General features: G+C 39.4%; 1 protein-coding gene across 1 annotated transcript; it reads left to right on the top strand.

The window, feature by feature from the left end:
* Positions 1-725: 725 nt before the first annotated feature.
* On the top strand, positions 726-5898 carry tent5aa (terminal nucleotidyltransferase 5Aa). Its single transcript, XM_059982376.1, has one exon. The coding sequence runs from the start codon at positions 889-891 to the stop codon at positions 2065-2067; it is 1179 nt and encodes a 392-aa protein (XP_059838359.1). The 5' UTR covers positions 726-888; the 3' UTR covers positions 2068-5898.
* The last annotated feature ends 16726 nt before the right edge of the window (positions 5899-22624 follow it).

The following is a 22624-nucleotide window of genomic DNA, read 5'->3' as shown; positions in this document are numbered from 1 at the left end:
TAAAGGTCTTCGTTAACTGTGGATGCATTTAAAATTGCAACTTCTCAGGTGTTTATACAAATTATATCGGCTTCCTCTATAATTGGTCGTGTTTTCGCCAATATAGTCTAAAGCCTATGCCAGCAGATGACATGAGCCTCAATGTTAGCGGTAACTGCATGATTTCTAACATTTCTGAAGAAAACATTCACATTGACGTGCAATAAAATCTGTTCGTTGTCTGGCCAGGCTGCTGGGTATAGAACAGGGACGAACGCTCTTCATCAGTTTGTCTCTTTCTCTCCCAAGAAAGCTCTAATACCTCCTCGACTTTTCCGTTGGACCTCACTGGACAGTAAATTTCACTTTGGCATCCGTAGTCCCGCCCCATCGCTACGCTGATTGGCCGCTTATTATCAATGGAATGTAGGCCAGCTTTTCCATTGGTCAATGCAGCATCATTCAATCAATCGCCCCTTGGCCGGCCAGCTTTCTAGTTGCTTGGAGTTTGTCATTTCCCCCCCCCCCCCCATCCCACATTTCTCTTACACTCCAAGGTCTGCCTTTCTACTACTTTCGATTAAAATATGTCTCTGAGCGCTAACGTATTTTTTGTAAAAAGAAAATTGTTATATATTGTTTAAATTTGTATCTTTTACCCAGCAGGAGCGGAGCAGTTTATGCAAATACAATAGGCGTGCCATGGCCGTGACTCACAACCGGAACTGCACACAGGAGCCGTATAAAAACTAATGGGAGAGTTAATACGCAGATAGCGAAAGCTTTGCACGGCTGATGGAATAACAGCAGAAGGAAAGTAGAAAAAAGGGGGAGGGGAAGAATACACAGTACGGGAGGAAATTGACACCATCTGCATTTTTAATCTTTAAAGTGAGCTGGTAAACTACAATGGCTGATGAAAATGACAATAAATGCAATAGTTTTAACGTGTTGAACTGGGAACAAGTGCAGCGGCTGGACAGGATCCTAACGGAGACTATCCCAATCCATGGGCGAGGCAATTTCCCGACGCTAGAGGTGAAGCCTCGGCAAATCGTGCAGGTGGTGCGGAGCCGCTTGGAGGAGAAGCGCATCTATGTGCGGGACGTGAGGCTGAACGGCTCGGCTGCCAGTCACGTCCTTCACCAACACAGCGGACTGGGCTACAAGGACCTGGACCTCATCTTCCGGGCGGACCTCAGCGGCGACAAGGAGTTTCAAATCGTCAAGAACGTGGTGCTGGACTGCCTGTTGGATTTCCTGCCGGAGGGTGTCAACAAGGAAAAGATCACGCCACTGACCCTGAAGGAAGCCTACGTGCAGAAAATGGTCAAGGTTTGCAACGACTCGGACCGCTGGAGTCTCATCTCGCTGTCCAACAACAGCGGTAAGAACGTGGAGCTAAAGTTCGTGGACTCGCTAAGGAGGCAGTTCGAGTTCAGCGTGGACGCTTTCCAAATCAACCTGGACTCGCTCTTGCTGTTTTACGAGTGCTCCGAGAACCCCATGTCCGAGCACTTCCACCCGAGCATCCTGGGCGAGAGCGTGTACGGCGACTTCGCCGAGGCCCTGGAGCACCTGCAGCAGCGGCTGATCGCGACGAGAAACCCCGAGGAGATCCGCGGCGGCGGTCTGCTCAAGTACTGTAACCTGCTGGTGCGGGGCTTCCGAGCCGCGTCCGAGAGCGAGATGAAAGCCATGCAGAGGTACATGTGCTCCCGTTTCTTCATCGACTTCTCCGACATCGGTGAGCAGCAGCGCAAGCTGGAGTCCTATCTGCAGAATCACTTCATGGGGCTAGAGGACCGCAAATACGACTACCTACTGACCCTGCAGCGGGTGGTCAACGAGAGCACCGTCTGCCTGATGGGCCATGAGCGGAGACAGACGCTCAACCTCATCACTATGCTGGCCCTCCGCGTCCTGGCTGAGCAGAACATCATCCCCAACGTGGCCAACGTGACCTGCTACTACCAGCCGGCACCTTATGTCACCGACGCCAATTTCAACAATTATTACATTGCTCACGTACAGCCGGTGTTCCCCTGCCAGCAGCACAACTATTCCACTTGGTTACCTTGCAACTGAAAGAAGCTGGGGGCGAGAATGACAACGGTGGGGTGGGCGAGGACAAACATACACGGGGTGATATCTGGAGCCAACATGGCAGGTGAAGGGTTAATCCGCTGGGACTGGGGAAAGGAGACACTTGCAACGAGTGTGTATCAGCGATGGGGCGACTGGGATAGAGGGCAGGAACGTTTACCTGGGCTCGGTTTGTTTAGTGCAATGTTGATCTACTCCAAGTTTGAGATTTTTAAATTGAAAAGAAAGCTTTTTTTGGAGATGATCGATTTTTTTTGAAACGACGACAAATCGATTCAATTCCGAGCCTGAAGGTGGACATCTCGACTATCTATATATATTAAAAAAAATCTATTCTGGCTCCCCCACTCACTGGTTCCCCCGCCCCCTCCCACTCTGAGGCCTGGCTGAGAACTGACAACATGGGATTTCAGCCCCCGTGGCCTTTTCTGCTGGGCGTTGAAGAGCCTCTCGGGTTTTTGTGTAGATGCTGATTCGTAGGTGAGGGGGGGTGAAACCTCCCCGTTTTCCCTTCTCGCCTGTTCTCCGACCCATATGGTAAGTCGAATGTAGCAAATAAATGGAAAACGCAGCGAATAGCGATGACTTGCCTTCTGCGGAAGAGGGAGCGGTAACGGTTGCACTTCGGGTTGCAAGCACTATGGATGATACACCGAGGGGAACTGCTGCATCGCGGTTGCTTGTTTTTTTTGGAGAGTTGTGTTTTTTTTTGAAAATCCAAGCGTTTGTCCCAGACACATGCAAGGCTGTTGGCGGGTGTCGACAGAAGTCGCTCTTGTGCTGTCCACGGCTCCCGGTTAAAGAGAGCACGCTTCCCTTTCTTACTGATGGTGGAAATGTATGCTGAACGCTGTGACTAATTGTTTATGGACCAAAGATTTTTCCATTTTCATATATCCATATCTATATCTTAAAAACAAAACCCATGGGAAAAGATGTGGCTAATTTATATTTGTCTACATGAACATGAATCAAGTGCCTATTGCCTATAATGATGGAACGGAGATACTGTATTCAAATCTTGTGGCTTAATCCACATTTTTTCTTTACATCAGGGACAAAAAAAGTGTTCTTGCACGAATTACTAAATTCCCTATTTTCTTGGAAAATACTTGTATTAAAAATATTCTGTTTATGTGATAGTTTAAAAAGTATGTATTGTCTTGGACGGTGTAGCACTTAGGCAAATATTTAAGCAAAGTACTTTATATTTTCCAGTTTGTAATAAGTTCCTTGGCGTTTTTCCCTTCGCCTCAGATTACAGGTACGTTGTTCTGTGCGCTGCAACTGCATTTGAGTTTCTGAAGTTAGCATAGATGGGTGTCCCGGAAGCAATGAAGTTGGGGATAGAAGAGACTGTGAATTTTTTTTTTGTTTGGGTATCTAAACAAATGGTGGGGGCAGGTAGCCTAGCAAATCAGTGAAGTCCTGTTAGAAGTTAGAGCTTGGCACAGTCCAGCATTGCCCAGCAGCATGCTTTCAAATGTAAGAATAAAAAGCTGACCCAGTGTTTCATTGGGAATAACATTCTGACTATGGTTGATTTGATTTGTCAGGGTCATGTGCTCAGTTTTAATTTGACAGTTGTTGGGAACAAGCCTACTTTTTGACCACCAAAGAAAACGGAAACACTGACTTAGGCTTTAAACTTAATGATATTGGAAGTGATTGAATCTGGTTAGGAGACTGAGCCAGTGACTAAATTGGAAATGCATTCTTTAGTTTTGCATTTTTTGAAAGTGTGCGGCAATGAAGAGGAAGAAATCTTTAACTGTTTAACTTTAGGCAACAATAACCAGTCAAAAATTGCATCACTACTTTAATTGAAATGTTGGTCTTTCCCTTCAGTTAACTACAATAAAAAAATATATACTTTAGTTTGATAGTAAATAGTGTAATTTTCTTTTGCTTCCAAATGCTTGTTAGCAGTTAACTGTGCCTAACATGCTGGGCCTCAATGCCCCTATGATAAATTTGCCTTTTTCAAAGTTTCCTCTTTTAATGGTGTATGTTTCCAAAGTCTGTAACCACAGCCAAACAATTGCTGTAAGTCCTCCAGATATTGCGAGAATTTAAACGGATTGAGGTGGCAGGGAAGAAGCTAGGCTCTTTCAACTGAATCTAGAGCTAGGAGAGACCTTCAGTTTGCAAAGGGATTGGCGTGCCAGCTGATGAGGTTTAAACTATTGTTAAGAAAAAGGTCAGTTCCAGAATCGTGGTCTGATATTTAGATAAAAAACCTCATTGTGGAGGTGGGGCTAAAGATCGACAGTTAGAGATGTTGTATCAATGTATTCTGCATTTATCAAAGCTCAATTTGTTAACTGATGCACATTATATACTACAATTTTTGACATTCTCTTGAAATGCAGCACACTAATGTTGAGAGAACTGAAATAGTGGGGGCAGGTAATACCTTTGTTCTAAGTTTGCTGGTGTGTATTTTGCTGTTCTGTTTGGTGTAGTACTCCAGTGATTTTGTAAAAAGGGTTATTTCCTTCAGTTAGTACAAGTGATGCCAATGAGAAGTACTTGTCAGCTACAATGTGAGGCTTTGAATGGAAGTGCGAAGGGAAGAACAAGGGAAATGGGATCAGCTGGTGACGAGGGTGTGTTCATTATTGGTGCTTATTTAAAGTTGCCATCAAGGTCATTCACCATCAATGAGACATCCTTTTTGGGGTCAGCAGGACTTCCAGAGCAGGCTGTAGGCATTGAATAAATTAAAAATACTCTGCAAAATAAGAACTTCGAGGCTGATTTTTAAGCACAGGATTGAGAGTGCAGCTGGGTGTTGGAAAAAGAGAAGATCTAACATGGATCACTGCCACATTAACGACATGTCAAATGAAATGTAATGCTGTGGCAAATACGAATAAGTAGCCAGTGTATATTTGTAAACTCTAGGTGGAAATTGAGACCAGAAACAGCCATGATCTTTCCTGTTCATCTAGTGGAGGGGAGGTGAAGGAATTCTCAATTCGGATTAATGCACAGTAACAACAGGGAGGGCTCAGATATCAATATTTTGTTCTGTAACAGTGAACAGGATTTTAGCTGGATGTGGCACTTTCATCACCAGTAACTTTTTTTTAAATAGTTGGCTTTGTATTTAAACATTGATAGTGGATAAATCATTACACATGCCTTGGTTCTTGAATTGGTTTATCTAAACACTTTTTTGTTGCTTTAATTTGTATTGAAGTATTCTCTGAAGTGTGTTTAAAATGCATTCTTCCATTTTCCTTCCCATTGCTTATAACCACTGGTGAGTAAAAACTGCTATTCCAATGAGATAATAAAGTGCACACCAGCTGAAATTCTGAGTGAGTGCTTGTAGCTTGCAATCTTAAGCTAAATAAACCATATTCCCTTGTGTGATTGATGCTTTTGTTGTGTTGGAATGTTAATTTTCCATCCCCCTCAACCCCCATTGTAAAACTAATAAAAACTATTTATCACGGACTTTTGGGCAAATTGAAGAGTTTTGATTGCCCAAAAATCTATACCATCTTGGTTAGCTCTCAACAAGAGCTTGGAAATATGAAGGAGGCTCTGTGCATTACTTTCTCTTCAACTGCCGCACATATATGTATGGCTTCTGAGAGGCTTCCTTTCGCAGCAAACTGTGACTTGGATTTGTCTGCTGGACTTTACAGTGATTGGAGGGGCTCTATCAAAGAGGAAACCAAATAGTTGATGGAACCTAGACTTTAAAGCATCTGTGTGAGTCACAAGGGGAACAGATTGTGAATTTGTTTACACAATCCAATATTTGGATTTTTTGGTAAATAAAAGTTATTTTTTTCTATTGATGGGTGTCCAGTGTCATTCATCTGTATTGAGAATGTAATGTCTCTTATAATCTGAAAGCATTGTTCATGCTAAAATCTAAACGCAGCACTTTCAGAGAAGCTGTGAGCATGCAGCAATTTCAGGCTGCAACTCAGTAAGTCAGCCATGTGGAGTAGGTTTAAGCAATTTAAATCAAAGAGTAGCTACAAGAAATTCTTGTGTAAAGCCGTGGATTTGAGCAGGTTAACATTTTCTCCTCCGTCCCTGGAGGGTGGGGTACAGGGAACTGAGGATAAGTATACACTTGTAATTTTAGGCACTAACTGCAATTTATATTTTTAAACTGGGAAGAATGGTAGTTACACTTTTTAATTTGAAAAGTATGGTGAGAGTCCTCAATTGCTGCTGTGGTCTGAATGAGAACAGAGAAATGGTTTTCCACCTATAACTAATCCCTTGGAATAAATTGACAGCTTGAATTTAAAGGATGTCTTTGCATGGAGCTGATTCCTTACAAATCAGACACTTCAAGTACAAATCGGCTGCCAGTTTCTTGACCCTGTTCAGTGAAGTCGTAGGTGATCTGCGGCTTCTTTTACAGAACCACTTTCCAGAGACCTTTGACTCACCTGGTGTCCAGAAGTCCATTGTTGTTGAATGGTTGAGCTGAGTTAACTTGAACAGAGGGCTTTTGTTGTAACAAGATCACACCATACTTCAAGGACTTTCCACTTGATCTGTGTTAAACAACCCATTCATTCCAAAGTATTTTTTTGCTGCACAGCTACTAGAGGTATCAAAACTATTTCACAATATTCTATATGCAAAGACCAATTATACTGATTGTAATGAACAAAACGGGTATCACAATGTACTAAATGTTTTGCAATGCCAACATTCAATATTTCACAACATTTAAATTATACTCTTCTGTTTTTCCCACCAAAGTGCATTCCTCACATTTCCCCTCCATTTTACTCGATGTGCCATCATTTGGTCCACTCTTTTTAACCTCTCTTAGATCCCTATAACAGTCTGTTTCATCCTTGCGTCATTTCCACCTGTCTTGCTGGTCTGTCAACCAATGTTTTCTCCATTACGTCACCCTCGTTCAGCAATCTCTTTGCCCTGTCAAATAAATTTGGCAAATCCAGATGCACTGCCTTTGCCTGTCATGCTTGCTTTATTATTGAAGGTCCACAAAACAGTCTTTGTTCCCGAGATGTTGATCTTGTAAAAGGTTTACATTGAAGTAATAATTGTTTTGCTCTAACATCTAATTTTAACACCACCTTAATACATTTGAATTTCATCGATGGTTAACAAAGGTATATTTACAGCAAGCAATTTGAATTTGTGTCTGTTACATATAAATAAATATTTAGGAACTTAAGACAGAATAAAATCTAGAGTGAGAAAATCAAAACCAACAAATTAGGGAGATTGACAACAAAGGGCTTTACAAAAGCCAAATATTGCAGGTGCTGAAAATCTGAAATAAAAATGTAAATACTCAGCAGGTGAGGCAACATCTGTGAAGACAGAAATCAAGCTGATGATTCAGGTTCATGAAATTGGAAAAGGAGGAGGTATGTCAGATGTAGAAGAGGCAGAGTTTGTTATCCCAGCAAACTCAAGCATAATGCCTGAACAAGAAGTTATTGATAGTTGAGAGAGAGAGGAAAAGGAAATAATAAGTAATCTAGTTATTGAGCAATGTGTGTGAATGGATAGAGTACTGAAGTAGGACAGCAACTTGAGTGAAGATCATGTGTGGCTGCTGGGGGCTTGATAGAGGGGGAGATAATGACAATTGAACCTGATCAGGAAGAGTTCAGTAGTAGTAAATTGTGAATGAAATTTCATCATGCAATATTTACAATGGATTAGAGTTTGCAGAGATCAGAGACTGGGAAAATAGCAAACAGGAAATTGCAAGCTGATGTGGATTAAGGGTTCAATTGCAGCAGTGAAATTTCCATTGAAATTTAGTGAACAAATAACTTCATTGTCAGCTGTGCTCATACTTTCATGTTTCCTGAACAAACACATCACTTTCAAGATTCATGTTAGAAAAGCACAAAATACTGCACCTTGGTCACATTTTTAACTATTTACTACACTGAATTTACAGATTTTGAACTTCACTGTGGCACTTAATAGGTTCCTCCATCAATCTCCACTTTACGGTTGTTTCCAACCCGACAATAATCTGAAACACAAGCAATCTATTTATATTCAGATACTTAAATTGTCACTGCTTGTTTAAAAATATTCTGGTGCAGTTTTTAGCATGACTAGTCCTACCCTGTTTTTAAGAAAATAAAGGGTGCAAAATTTCTATCAATTGATTCCTAGATGTCCTACTTTTTTAAAAAAAGAGTGTTGGTTATCCAGTAATTTCCATTTGCAACTCAAACCAGGTGCTTTTTTTTTTGTAAACATGTCACTGAGAATAATTGTGGAACAACACTAACAAAGATTAAAGTAATTTTAAAAGTTATGTATTGCAATAGTTCTTGATGAATAATGCATATTAGAAGCAATGGAACTACTCTGTATTAACAATCACATAGGACACATGCTGTCAACATTGTTGGTTTGTATCAGATTGATGCTACTTAAGTGAGCAAACTGTTCCCAAAATCACACCTTCTTGTCATTTCTGTGGGAAAATGTAAGCCTAATATAGATTATAACAGTCAAACCTACACAATGTGCCCTTTTCTTCTTGATACCTTGTCATTAAGTACAGTCTTATTAAATTTTAATGGAGCTAAAAGCCAGTGGTGTAGGCCTTTCATACCATAGTTCATTTTTCTTTCATTTTGTGACTACAAATGTTTTTTTAGCTGTTTTTTTATTTAATAAGGGTGGTCCTCTCACAAGTGTTGTAGGGATGTTGTTTTTCCTTGCTAGGCATGCTGGGAAAATGGATGTCACTGCAGGTAGGCTTCCTCGTGCTTTGTTCTTATTATTCACGTTAATAGGAGGGCCAGAATTACTATAGCAACTGTAAGTTCTCAGATGTATTCATTATTACCAATAATGGATATGCAATGGAAAAGGTAATTTTAAAAACTAAATAAAATGGGTTGTAATAGTGCAGTTTAGTACAAGAAAGCACAATATTACTGCTGCATTTGGGTATATGAATGAACAATAAGAGTACATTTATAAGAAGCATTATGGCTGCTTGCATATAAATTGTCCTAAATAATAGAAGGAAAAATACAATCTAAATTGAATGCTTTCAAATTAAATGTGAATATTCCAGATGTGCCTGCTATTCTTGGCACTGAAATGGTCAGTCCTTATTAATAGAGACCCGTCGAAATTTTAAAGTTGATGTTGGCAGCTCTGATTAGATTACAAGTTGATGTTGGCTTTAATTATGCATTTAATTTTGGCATTCCTGATTTCTACATTGATATTGGCATTACTAAATGTTGCGAAATATGCCATTTTAAATTCATTGTCTGGAAAGAAAAGGGAAATGAATAACAAAAAACATAGAAGAGCTAGATTTCAAAGGCTGATTACAGATTACCTTGTTCATCACAAAATATTTTAAATTTAGTAGACCACTGGGAGGCCCTTTTTAAAGGCAAGAAAACTAACTCGTGATATGTACGGATTAAGTATGGTGTAATGTAGAGTAGGAATCTGGTAACATTTCTGGTTGACTGATTCAATGGGCAAGCCATCTTGATAGGAACATACCAGCAGTGGCTCAGATTTTATCATAACTTAGTTAATGGAATTTGGTATTTCTGAGCAAAAGAAAGGAGCCATTGTTCCCTTTCTAATAAAGTCAATGAATTCTAGTAATGATAAGATACTGGACATGGGAGGGAACATAGATCAGGTGATATGAAATGCATTAAAGTAACCATTTGGAAAAGGCACTGATAACCAGACACATCATTTTTATGGTTTAGAATTGATAATTTTTCCTAAATATTTTAGAGAGATTATAATAATGCATATAGTGTCCTTCAAAGTAATCAATGTTCAAAGGTTTTGCACACAATTTCACACTGAATCACACAGGGGGGAAAAAAAAGTAGGAATGGTGATCAAAAGCTTGGAGGGATTGGTGTTAAGAAGCATCCTAAAAGTTGAGAGAGAGATGGGGAAGGCAAGAATTCTAGGATTTCAGATCTATGCACATCAAAGTGTAGCAACAAATGGTGAGGTGATTAAATTTGGAGGATTACAAGAGACCAAGGTTGGTATTTCAGTAGAGTGGAGAGCTGGAAGAGGTTATGGGGAAAGGGAGGGGTGAGGCCTTGGAGAGGTATGAAGGTAAGGTTGATTTTTTTAAAATTTGAGGCTAACATGGGCCAGTATATTGAGATATTTAGTGAGGGGACACTTGGAGGGAGCATATTAAATATAGGGGCAACCAATAAATAATATTATTCATGAATGCAACATTTGAACAGGAGGTTATGGGAAAGAGTAGATGAGAAGTTGATGGAATGTCCAATGAAATAAGCCACAATGTGAGAAGTGTGTGAATGAAGGTTTTATCAGTGGGATGAGCTAATCTGAAGTAGTCCTGGTGACAGAGTAGTTACAGGATTAGAAATCCAGGTTAGAATAAAAACGGTGATTTGACAACACTTAGGCTGAACTAAGTGAATATTCAGAGGAGAATGGGATTTAAGTTACGAGGAGACTACAGTGATTTTGTTATTTCCAAAGACTGATGAAACTTACTAGATATTCAACAGTTGTACTTAAGACATGGATATGACAAATTGGATTGTGTGAAGTGGTAGGGAGAGGTGGAACTGGGTGCTGAAAAGCATATGTTGTTGACCGTGTGGAGGACTGCTCCTTTAGATCCTCAAAAGCGTCTGGCACTGAATTTCCTGAGAAGACTGGACCATTCTATTTTCCTGCTAAATAGAGTGAATACTTCTGGGTCCTAAGATACCATTATAGCTGATAATGCTATTTCACCAGGTATAATGATCATGAGCAATTAATAAGTAATAATCTTTTCAAAATAGAAATTATACCAATTATATACAGCTTGAATTTGAGATTTACAGTATCCCTATCTTTTCTCAATCTCTATACGCTTCTCATTCTCTTTCTCAACTTCAATCTCTCTCAGTGCTCTCTTGATCATGATATCTCTCCTTTCTCTCTAACCTGGCACAAAGTATATGGGCTATTACCAAAGCTGAAATGGGGGTTGCAATCAGTGCTCGACTAGCTGATACCATGATGATAATAGGGAACTTGTTGACGAGTTCCACTAAATGTGTGAATTACATGAGTCCTGAGTTACCCAACAGTTTTGCAGTGTAGTGCCTCGATATTTAACAGTTGACATCTCATAGATTATAATATGTAGTTATATAAACTTTTATTTCCAACAATTGATTGTTGGAGATCTGCAGTGGAGGTAGATAAATAATACATTACATTACATTGGATTTTAATAACACATTGATTATCTAAGTTATATGTTTATTGGAAGGACAAATATTACACTTAAATTCTAAAAAACTTGCAATGGTTCATTTCTGGATGCTACAGCTTCAAAAAAATGTAATTCAATATTTTAAAAGAGGTTAATTGCAGTGTATACCATGGTTTATCATAAGCATGCAAATTTATAATGAATAAACCCATACTTAAATATCTATTAATCATCATACAACATTTTAATGACCTGGAATTTGTCAAGATATCAAATACATATTTCACTTTGCTTTTTATGGTACTTGAAAATCAAACCATGTCTTCGAACGTCATTTGCCTAGCAGCCGTTAAGCACCTTTTATGAGCAAATTATTTTTGCTTGTGATGTGAAAATGCTTGTGAAAATGATTAATAAATAAAGTGGTCACAGAGTGTACATATGAATTCCTATTTTATAGTTACAACAGTTTTTTTGTATGCCAGATGTTATTGACAGAATGAATTCCACTCCCCTATTACCTATTCTTTTATAGCTTAGTTGTAAATCTATATTCCAATCTCCTAATAGAGGTCATTTAAGGACCCTTAGCTGTAGAATATTCCCTTAAATCTATTTATCTTGATTGTTTAGGTGGTCATCTTTTGTTAGCTCCTTCTTTGCAATATAAACACACATGCACACATGCATTTTCTGCTCAAGGCTAGTAGCTTTTATTTGGAAAGTTGGTGGGTGTATTAATGAAATCTAGGCATCAATGGCAAGGTTAGCATGTGTTGCCCATACCTATCTGCCCTTAAACTAATTACCTTTCCAGAGTCAACCATGTTGGTGGGTGTGATGGTTACACATGGACCAAACCTGGTAAGGATGGCAGATTTGCTGAAGTATGAGTGAAAAGAAATGTTTTGATAACAGTCTGGTTGTTTTTGTAGTCATGATTGCAAATAGGGATCTCCTAATAATTGAATTTAAATTCCATAGCTGACGTTTTGGAACTCGGGTCTCTGAATTGTTGGACCAGACCAGATCTGTATCTGAATTATTGGTTCCAGTTTGAACTGAGCAAGCAATTGGTAGTCACACTTCGAGCACAAATACTTAATTTTAATTTAATTTTAACCTGAGGACTTTCCAGCAGCCCAGTATTGTTTAGTGCCAGTGACTAACAGAGACTTGACAATTATGGAAGTGCACCATAAAAGAGATTTTCCTTTTGTAAGAAAGAGTAAAACTAGAAGCCATCAATGTAAATTAGCCATCAAAAATGGAATAGGGATTTAGAAAACAAAGCATTAGCCAAGCTAAAAATAGAAAGTATTGGAAACGTGAGTCTTGTCATGCAGTTTCTTTACAGGGAGAAAATTAATGTCTCCAAATCAGGAGAGCATTAAAAATGTAAAGCCCATGATTACAGGGCATTAACTGCACCAACAGGTATACGTAGGCGTCGGAATAGAGTAATAATGAAATGAGCAAGCACCAGAGGAATAAGGATTAGGAGCTTTAAAATATTTTAAGAGTCACATGAGAAGGCAATGGAGGAGACGTGGAGCTGGGCTGAAAGGGCTTTTGACAATGCATTTTCTATATAGCTCTGTAGGAAGCATATAATAGGCTCGTGGCTGTTTCAAATTTCTGCTACACTGTACACTCAGTGGCCACTTTATCGGGTACACCTTTAAACCCAGTGTGATGTTCCGCTGCTGCTGCCACAGCCCATTCACTTCCAAGTTCGACATGTTGTGTGTTCAGAGATGCTCTTCTGCACACCACTGTTGGAATGTCTGGTCATATGATATACTGTCGCCTTCCTGTCAGCTTGAATCAGTCCGGCCATTTTCCTCTAACCTTTTAATAAAACGGTTTTTGCATCTGCAGAACTGCCACTCATTGGATGGTTTGTTGTTTCTCGCACCATACTCTATAAACTGTTGTGCATGAAAATCCCAGGCCATCAGCAGCTTCTGAGATCCTCAAACTACCCTGTATGGCACCAGTAATTATTCCATGGCTAAAGTCACTTAAATCACATTTCTTCCCCATTATGATGTTTGGTCTGAACAACAACTGAGCCTCTTGACCAGGTCTGCATGCTTTTGTGTGTTGAATTGCTGTCACATGATTGATTAGATATTTGCATTAACGAGCAGGTTAATGTACCTAATAAAGTGGCCACTCAGTTAACCCATTTCAAAATGAATAGATTAAGTAATTAAGTAAGAATACTTAATTTCTTCCAAACCGGCATGGGATTTTTATTGGTGTTTGAGGAAACAATTGTACACTTAGATATATTTATAATTAGACAGTAATTAGCTAGTAAATCAGTCAAATGAAATGTAAATTCTGTTTTCACAGAGGCAGTCTGACCTGTTGAGTATTTCCAGTAGTTTTTACTTTCATATTGATTAAGTAAAAAGTCATATTGGTCCTTCCAATAAACATAATTTGGACAACCAAGGTGTTATTAGAACAGGCAAGTTGAAATTTCTTAAATTCTGCGGTATTATAGGAATGTCCATGAATGCTGCCATCTTTCATGGGAGATGAAGTTCTGTAAATAATCCTGGTGGGGCTGGAAATGCATTTCTCACAGGTAACAGGTTCTGGAATGAAACCGCTCATGTTGCCAACTTCTGTGGGGCAAACATCATTGCTCGGAAGACAATTAGACATAGTTAAAGAACGCCAGATCTCAGATCCACTGACAAGAAGCACTTACTTGATGCAAATAAATAATATCTTGATTAAAATTTCCTAAATTTTAATGTTAAAGAGAAAATGTTGAAAGAACTCAGAAGTGCATGCAGCTTCTGTGCAAAGAGAAACAGAGTTAACGTTTCAGGTTAATGACCCTTCACCAGAACTGGGGAAGTAAGACAAGTTAGTTTTATGTGCAGAGAAGATGGGGAAAGAGGTGGTTATAACAAAGGAATATAGAGTTGAACAGCACAGAAACAGGATTCATTGCCATCATGTTCATGCCGATCATTTTGGCCATCTGCCTATTTAAGCATCTGTCTAAATGCCACTGAAATGCAGTAATACATCTGATTCCATCATTCCCTAAGAGCATCCCATTATTATTACTCATTCTTTGAGGGGTTAAAAAAAAAAGTCTTTCGCACAAAATTCCCTTTAAAACTCCTCAATCTCACCTTAAATCTATGCCATCTTTTAAAAGGGTGAAGCTAGGAGGATGTTGTAGATCCCATAGTTAATGGGTTTATGGAGGTAGTTAGACAGAGAAAAATGGAACAGAAACTATAGATTGGGAGCAATTAGAAAGTCAGAATATAGACCAAGGGATGTGAAATGTGACATCAGTAGTACATAGAATCAAAGATCTCATCTGCATCATGGCAACTTCTCATACTACCACTGGACACAAGCTACATAAGCCTTAAGTCCCTCACCACCAGGTTCAAAAACAGCAACTTCACTTCAAACACATATTACTTGAACCAACCTGTACAACGCTAATCAAAACCTCAGCAAAGCAACACTGTGACCACTTTGCACTACAATGACCTTTTGTTCTAATTATATTTGTTATTATAAAAGTTGTGAATAATTTGTTGATTTATATTTTTCCCTTATGAATGCTGCTCAGATGGGACATGAAGTGTTGTTCCTCCAGCTTATTTTAGGCATTGTTATAATCATGCTAGTAGGTGGATTCAAAATTAGCTTGAAGGTAGGAAGCAGAGTATGGCAGTTGAAGGTTGTCTCTCAAAATAGAGGCTGGTGACACAATAGCTGGGACCTTGTTCTTTTGTTATTTAGAAATAACTTGAATGTGGATGTTCAAGGCTTGATGAGTAAGTTTGTGAATAACAAAAAAAGTTAGGAGATGTTGAACGTTATCATAGATTACAAGGGGATCTTAATCAGTTAAGGAAGTGGGATGAGTGGCAAATGAACGTCAATACAGGTAAATGGGAGATAATGCATTTTGGAAAGTAAAACCAGTGTAGGATTTATACTATGAAAAGTAGAGCAGTAGAGAGTATAATGGAACACAAGACCTGGGAGCACAAGGGCATAGTTTGTTGAAAATGGTGTCACAGGTAGACAAGGTAGTAAAAGAGAGTGGTTAGTGTGCTGGCTTTCATCAGTCAGGGCACTGAGAACAGGAGCTGGGACATCATGTTGCTGTTGTACAAGTTGTTGGTGAATTTGGAGTACTGTTTGATCACCCTATTGTTGGAAAGACATGGTTAACATGGTGAGTGCAGAAAAGGTTTATGGACTAGAGACCCAAGTTAAGGGAAAGAGATTAGCCAGGGTAGGTTGTAAATCCTTGGAATATAGGAGAATGAGGGTCTTGAAAATTATGAAAGGAATAAATAAGGTGGGCAGTAGCAGTTATTTTCCCAGGCTAGAGGAGTCCAAATTTAGTGGGCATACACTTAGGGTGAGAGAAGAAAGATTTCAAAGAAACCTGAGAGGTATTTTTCCCGCACAGAGGATGGTAAGTAAGTACATTGAGGTTCCAGTGGAAGTGTTTGATTTCATTGTGCTTGGATTAGTACATGAAGGGGTAAAGATTGGAGGGCTGAATGCAAAAAATTAGGACTAGTTGAGTAGACAATGTGATCACCGTGGACTAGTTGGTCCAACAGGCCTGTATCCATGCTGTACGTGCTCTATAACTTGGTGACAAGTGCAAGTGAAACATTGCTTCAGCTGGGAGGACAGTTGGATCCCTGAATGGAATTGTTACGTCTCACTGGAAGCATATTACAAAAACAGTTGGTAGAGATAGGAGTGTAGATCAGGGAATTGCAAAATCAAGTGCCCTATCAATTCTGAAAGGGAGTAGAAAGATGAGTCTGGTGATGGAATCTTATTCAAACTAGTTGCAGTTGCAGAAAGATGATCCATTGAATGTGGAGACTGGTGTGGCGGAAGATGACGATCCAGGCAATCCTATCCTTTTCCTGCCTGTGAGCAGAAGGAGCGATGTTAGAGGGATGAAAAATAGATGAGATATTGTCACTGCCACTATTATGAAATTGCGGAATATAAACCCAAGGAAAATTTTTTCTCTGGGTGTATTGCATCCTTCTGGGCATGATCTTCAATTCTACGGTCACAGGTAACTCACTTTTTATCAGAACTGGCCATTTCTTATGCAAGTCACCAGATATGAGAGGGGCCTCGTTCTTCTCTCTCTGGACCTTTGAACATGTCCTAAAGTCTTGCATTTTGGACAGTTTACATTCCTTTGTGTATAATCTCACTGACTGCTCTCATGTTTGTTGCATTTGTTCACTCATTCTCTAACTCTCTCCACTGACACACTGATCAAATAAACTATGCAATTTATCCCCCTGGCAACCCTAGCATCATCCTATTGTAGATATTTCCTTTAGTCCTAATATACCTCCCAAAAAAATTTAGCTACTTAATGCTAATTTCAGTTCCTAATTCCAATAAAGGGTCTTCAGCCCAAAATATTAACTATTTCGCTTTCCACATGTGCTACCTAACCTGTGGAGTGTTTCCAGCATTTTGTGTTTTTATTCTGGATTTCCATTGTCTTCAGATTTTTTTGATTTTTATAACTAAAGTCATTCTATTTTCAGTAAAATAGAGCTTGGGAAATATATACATAGTTGTTGCAGCAGTACATGCAGATCTGTGGAAATTCTATTATACTTATTCCAAAATATTAGTTTTATTTTTATGAAAAAAATTCATCTGAAAAGTGTGCGGGTTAATGTAGGTTATTTTTGATTAGCTGTTTGATTCTAAATTCTCAAACCATGGTGAACTGAACAAAGAACATGCCTTTAGCTGTGCATATACTCACACAGTGGAACTGAACTGGAGGCTGTATCTTGGCCTCTAGTAAGTAGGCACACAACACATTCATGTGTAAAAGAACTTTGCTTCATGAAAAGGATGATAAACAGTTGCAGAGATGTATTGTCTACCATAACATGACTGATAGGTCATCAAGGGTTAAACCAAGCTTAAAAAAAAAGTTCACAAACTATTAACTAAAGTGATTTCTTTGGCTGTATATATAAAAAAGTGCAATGCTCTGCAATTTATGCATATCATTACAATAGTAGAATATAAGCAAAAAAGGATGTTTGCAATCTCAGTTGGAATGTTTAGTTGCTCACTTTTATTGCCATGGAAAGATGGTTATTTACCAAGGGGATCCCTTGACCCCTTGGTAATTTATTCTAATCATTTTGTTAGCACAGAAGCCTGCCGCTCAGTGTGAACTGGCACAATTTGATGAGCAGAAATGTAAGGTGCAGATGGAGCCAATACTTTTAAAATTCACAAAACAACCATACATTTCTTTTGGCATCATACTTCAACACAAGGTAGTATTTTCCTCTTTGTTCTATTTTGTGTTGTTACCAGTTCGAGAAAAAAATATTTAGCAGTAGGTTGCAAAGATATATGTATAATTGAGTCTGATGGTTATCCATGAATCCTGAAGCTTATTGTCTTTAAGACGGATAGATTTGTCTTTGGTCTGTGAGGTGCTCCACACAATATGCTGCCAAGATAATTGCACGCTAGTGTAAACACGCAAATGTGCAAATTTCATGTCTCAGGAAGAGAGAGCCCTTTTGCAGTTCCCAGACTGTCTTTGAGCAACGATTCAGATTGGAGCCTGGCCAGTTCTGCAGCTTGCTTGTATTTTTTACTACTTCTTTATATTGATTTTTTTCAGATAAATGAATATCTGATATATTCAACAATCTGCCATTATATCTTTGAATTCTCTTTGTGGGCATGAGTGCTATCAAGGTCAGACACTGGTTAATGTGAAATCAAATTTCATTTAAACTGAAGTTGAAAAGGCCTATGCAATCCATAGCATGTTTTATTAAAATTTAGAAATAGCTTATGTATATCATCACAAGCTCAAAAGTAAGTTGCATTCAACCTCACACGTGGAAACATTTAGAACTTTAATATGAACATTGGATCAGAAAGCTAGTTCATGCATTGTCTTCATTGATACGGTTACAATCTCCAATAGAGGCCTGTGTCATCATTTACCATATTGAGCAAGCATAGGCTTGGGTGTGCATAACATGTGTATAGTGAGTTCCCCTAAAAGCACTTGAAATTTAAAGTTTGCACACAACAGAAAGTTTGAAAGTGTAGAACTATGTATGCGATACATGTTTCAGACAGGTCAAGTGAAGGAATGGAATACTTAACAGTAATGATTGGGTGTATTCAACAACTGATCTCAGTAATAAGATAAAGATCAACTATCCTGTTTGAGTGGTTTATGGAACATAGAACAGCTCCTTTGGCCCACACAATGTCATGCCAACTTTTTGAAACCTACTTCAAGATCAATCTAACCCTTCCCTCCCACAGAGCTCTCCATTTTTCTGTCATTAATGTGCCTGTCTAAGAATCTCTTATGAATCCCTAAAGTATTCATCTCTACCACCACGTTTAGAACTTACCTCTGATGACCCCCCTATACTTCCCTCCAATCACCTTAAAATTATACCCCTTCATATCAACCTTTCTACCTTAGGGAAAAAAGGCACTGGCTGTCCAACTCTGGTTAAAATTATTTGAAAGCATGTCATCTCATTAAATGTGTAGCTCAAATTAAAATAGCCCAGAGCAAAAGGAAACTATTGTCCCAAATCACTTGATAATCAGAGTAAGAGTGAGGTTCAGTTTGCCCTGCTTGTCAGAAAAAGCCATATCCTTAGTCTGATCTACAATAGGGAAGAGAAAAGAATAATACGCTTGATTTAAATTTAGTACATTTTCCAAAAGGAATTATTTTCATATTCTGATGCTAAGGAACACAGCAAAGGTGCCAGAATTAAGAAGTCTGCCTCACTGCCTCTCCAGCTATTTCCTCATTCACCAGTACAGGCTAATGTGGAATGCACCACACTCAAAGAAATCTAATGATCGAAGGTGGAAACAGCAATGTTTGTGGTGGATCTGAAGGGTAAGGGTAAGGGTAACATCATCTCACATTAACCATCTAAAGTTTCATGTGTTAAGAATCTTTGTCAGATATTTCCAAGTGAGTCACAGGCCAGAATCAACTATGATTCACTGAGGTAAAGTTAAATGCAAGTCTCCCCCGCCCCCTATTCCCCCAAATGTCACTGGAATTCTGGTTAATAAATACTGCAACCATTGCAAAGAGCAGTTTCCCTTCTGCAATATTTTTTAAAATCAGATAATTGTCCAAGGACACATCTTATCAGATAAGCTAATTAGAGAGAAATGTTTAGATCTTTAGAAGGACTACCACGTTTAATAGATTGTCTGCCTTTGGGGGAGAGGGGACCGTATAAATTACAAAATGTCTGGCAAAATCTCAAGTCCAGCAACATATACAGAAACAGAAGCAATAAAATGATAGCACATTTTCATCTGATTTGATAGTTGAAATAAAAAGTGTGGAGTGGAATGGGAAGTGGTTTTGTGCAATCTTTCTGTTCCTTTCTCAAAACAAACACACACACAAACCACAGGGATATAATCATGAAGAAGAATATTTGCGTAAAGAAGCAGCATCAAAAATAATTTATATATACTTACACAAACAGTAAAAATAAAAACCAGAAAACGCTGAAAACACGCATCAGGCTAGACAGCTCCTATGGAAAGAGAAACAGTATTAATGCTTCATTTCAAAGGTGCTTTGTCAGAACCTGGAAAGAGAGAAAAGTTAGTTTTAAGCAGCAGAGCAGGTGGGGAGGGGTACACAGGACAACGAGAATGTCAATAATTGTGATAAGTCTTGGTTGCCAAGGAGATAAGAAGTAGGGATCAACTGGTAGATAGGTCATAATGAGCAATGGGAGAGAGACAAAATGAACAACAAGCACTAAAGGGGGACAGTTATTGACTTTGAATACTAAAACTGTGCAATAATGGGCTGCTGGGTAGGAGGAAAACCAACATTACAGACAGAAATGAACAGATTCTGAAGCAGACAACAAAAAATTATCGAAAGCTGTATAATTCTGTATTGAACCCTGAAGATAAGATGCTGTTCCTCAACAATTGATTCTCAATTTAGTGCAGGAGGCCACCAATAGAGAATGGGATGGAACATTAAAGTAACAGGCAACAGAAGGATCCACGTAGTCCCCATGGACTAAACACTGTGTCTGTAAAAGTTACTCAATGAGATCCATAACCATCAGATACGTTTTCTCCACGCACCCCCCCCCCCCCGCCCCACCAAGCATTCTGATGAAACTATTGCCTCTTTGCTTTTCTGTCTCCAGCAACCACACCCCTTCTGCATCTTCCCCATACAACCATAGGAGCTGGCCTTTAACCATCCTCTTCCCACCAAACAGTCTTTCCAGGTTAAGCAGTGTTCACCTCTAGTTCTTCCAACCTCGCCCATCTAGCGTTTGGTATACACAACGTGTTCTCTTCTACACTGGAGAAAGCAAGACACAGACCAGGTCACTGCTTTGTGGAACACCTTGATTCAGTTTGCAGGTAACAGTGTTAATTTTGTAATTGCCTAGTCTTTTCCTGCTCGCCCGCAAAACCGGGATGAGCTTTCGAAGAGACCAGAAGGAGCAACACAAAGGAAAGTTTTAATTCTGCCTCTTTGTCGGTTCCGCCAGTCGGTAGTTAAGCGCGCCGGTACGGGGAAACCTGTCTCCGGAAACGCAAGCCGACGGTAAGTACAGACCCCACCACGTACAGCGAGTGAGCGCAGCGCTGTACAAAGAGTAACAACGACATAGGGTGCCAATGAAGACATTTCTATGCAGAGTTTTCCCGCAAAGTTGTTAACGTCTCCAGTTACTCTGAATTGTTAAAACCAGGCTTCAATCCATCAAATGTTAAAAATCCCCTCAGTCACGTTTAACACGCCGATTGAAGCTTTCTGGTTTATTTTCGCTTGAAATCAGCGGAGAAATTAACGCTGGCAAAATACTCGGTTTCAAGGTAAATAAACTGAAAAGCCAGCTAGCCTAAGAGTGTTGCCTTTTGCAATGGACTCTCCGCGGCCGCGTATCTTTGCCCGATGATAGGTGATCAGTTCTCATAAACTGGGAGCGGGGCTTTTCATATTCTCTCTGTCCTTGGCCCGGCATTTATATCCCCGCGTAATCTAGCTGTATGCTTAAAGTACACACGACCCTCAGTGTGGCGGCAGTTTCCATAGGTGCTGTCAAATCCAATATTCATTCCTGATGGAAAATCAGGTCAGGTTCCTCCCAGTCGGCTGGTGACATCAGGGTCATAGAATGATGACAGCGAGCAGCTGCGTGCACTTTCCAGGTCTGTGAGTTGCAGCATGCTATTTTCAAAAAACGAGTTTTAAATAGACATGTCACGGACAGCAGTGTGCCATCTTAAATGTCTTCTTGAAATAGAATATTTATGACTTTACCTTTGATGAGTTGAATGATATTTCTTTCTAACGCGAGTGTTAGAAAGCCACGCGCTCTTCACCCCCTTTAAAGCGAATGATAGGAAATAGGAATGATAGCTTTCGAAAACGATAAAAAAAACCTTTATTGCAAGCAGACGTCATGCAGTTTGACCGGGGGTAACCTATCGCTCAAAACTATGGTGCGTCTTGCATTAAGAAAACAGTGACAGCACCAAGCATGTTTAAATTTTAAATCTTCTACCACAGAAAAAAGTTACATGAAACTACCAATGCTCCTTTATAATAAAATCAAGTTGCAAACTGAATAATGTAATGAAGATTTTTGAGTTTACGTGTGTGTCACAAACAAAGTCGATTTCCCATGACTGATTCCTCAACAGCTTCAGTCTCTCACAAATTATTTTCACAAAATTGCTTCTGTCTAAATAGTCAGACAGCATTGAAGCAGGTCCCTTGCCCCAACTCATCCATAACAACTGAGGTGCACCATGAGTCAGTCCATTTGCCTGTCTTTGGTTCATATCCCTCTAAATCTAGGGTCCATGGACCCCTTGCTTTATGGTATTGATCTATGGCATAACCAAGGTTGTGAACTCTTGCTTTAAACCTTTCCTATTATAACTACCAGTCCAACTGTCTCTTTTGTTATTGTACCCACTTTGCCTCTTTCTCTGGTAGTTCATTCCCTGGTCCCCTTTATTTTTTCCCTTTGTCATCTTCAACCTAAACCCTCTAGTTCCAGACTTCCTCACCCTGGGGAAAAATCTGTGCCTATTCACCATATCTTTGCCCCTCATGATTTTATAAATCTTGACAAGGCCACCCCTCAGCCTCTTTCTCTGCAGGGAATACTGCTGGGCCAGCCTATTCAGTCATTTCTTATAACTCTAGCCAATCAGTGCCAGCAA

The sequence above is a fragment of the Hypanus sabinus genome, chromosome 10, assembly GCF_030144855.1.
Source record: "Hypanus sabinus isolate sHypSab1 chromosome 10, sHypSab1.hap1, whole genome shotgun sequence".
Lineage (NCBI taxonomy): Eukaryota > Metazoa > Chordata > Chondrichthyes > Myliobatiformes > Dasyatidae > Hypanus > Hypanus sabinus.
The sequence above is the reverse complement of the archived record's forward strand: the minus strand, read 5'-3'. Positions and strand labels throughout refer to the sequence as shown.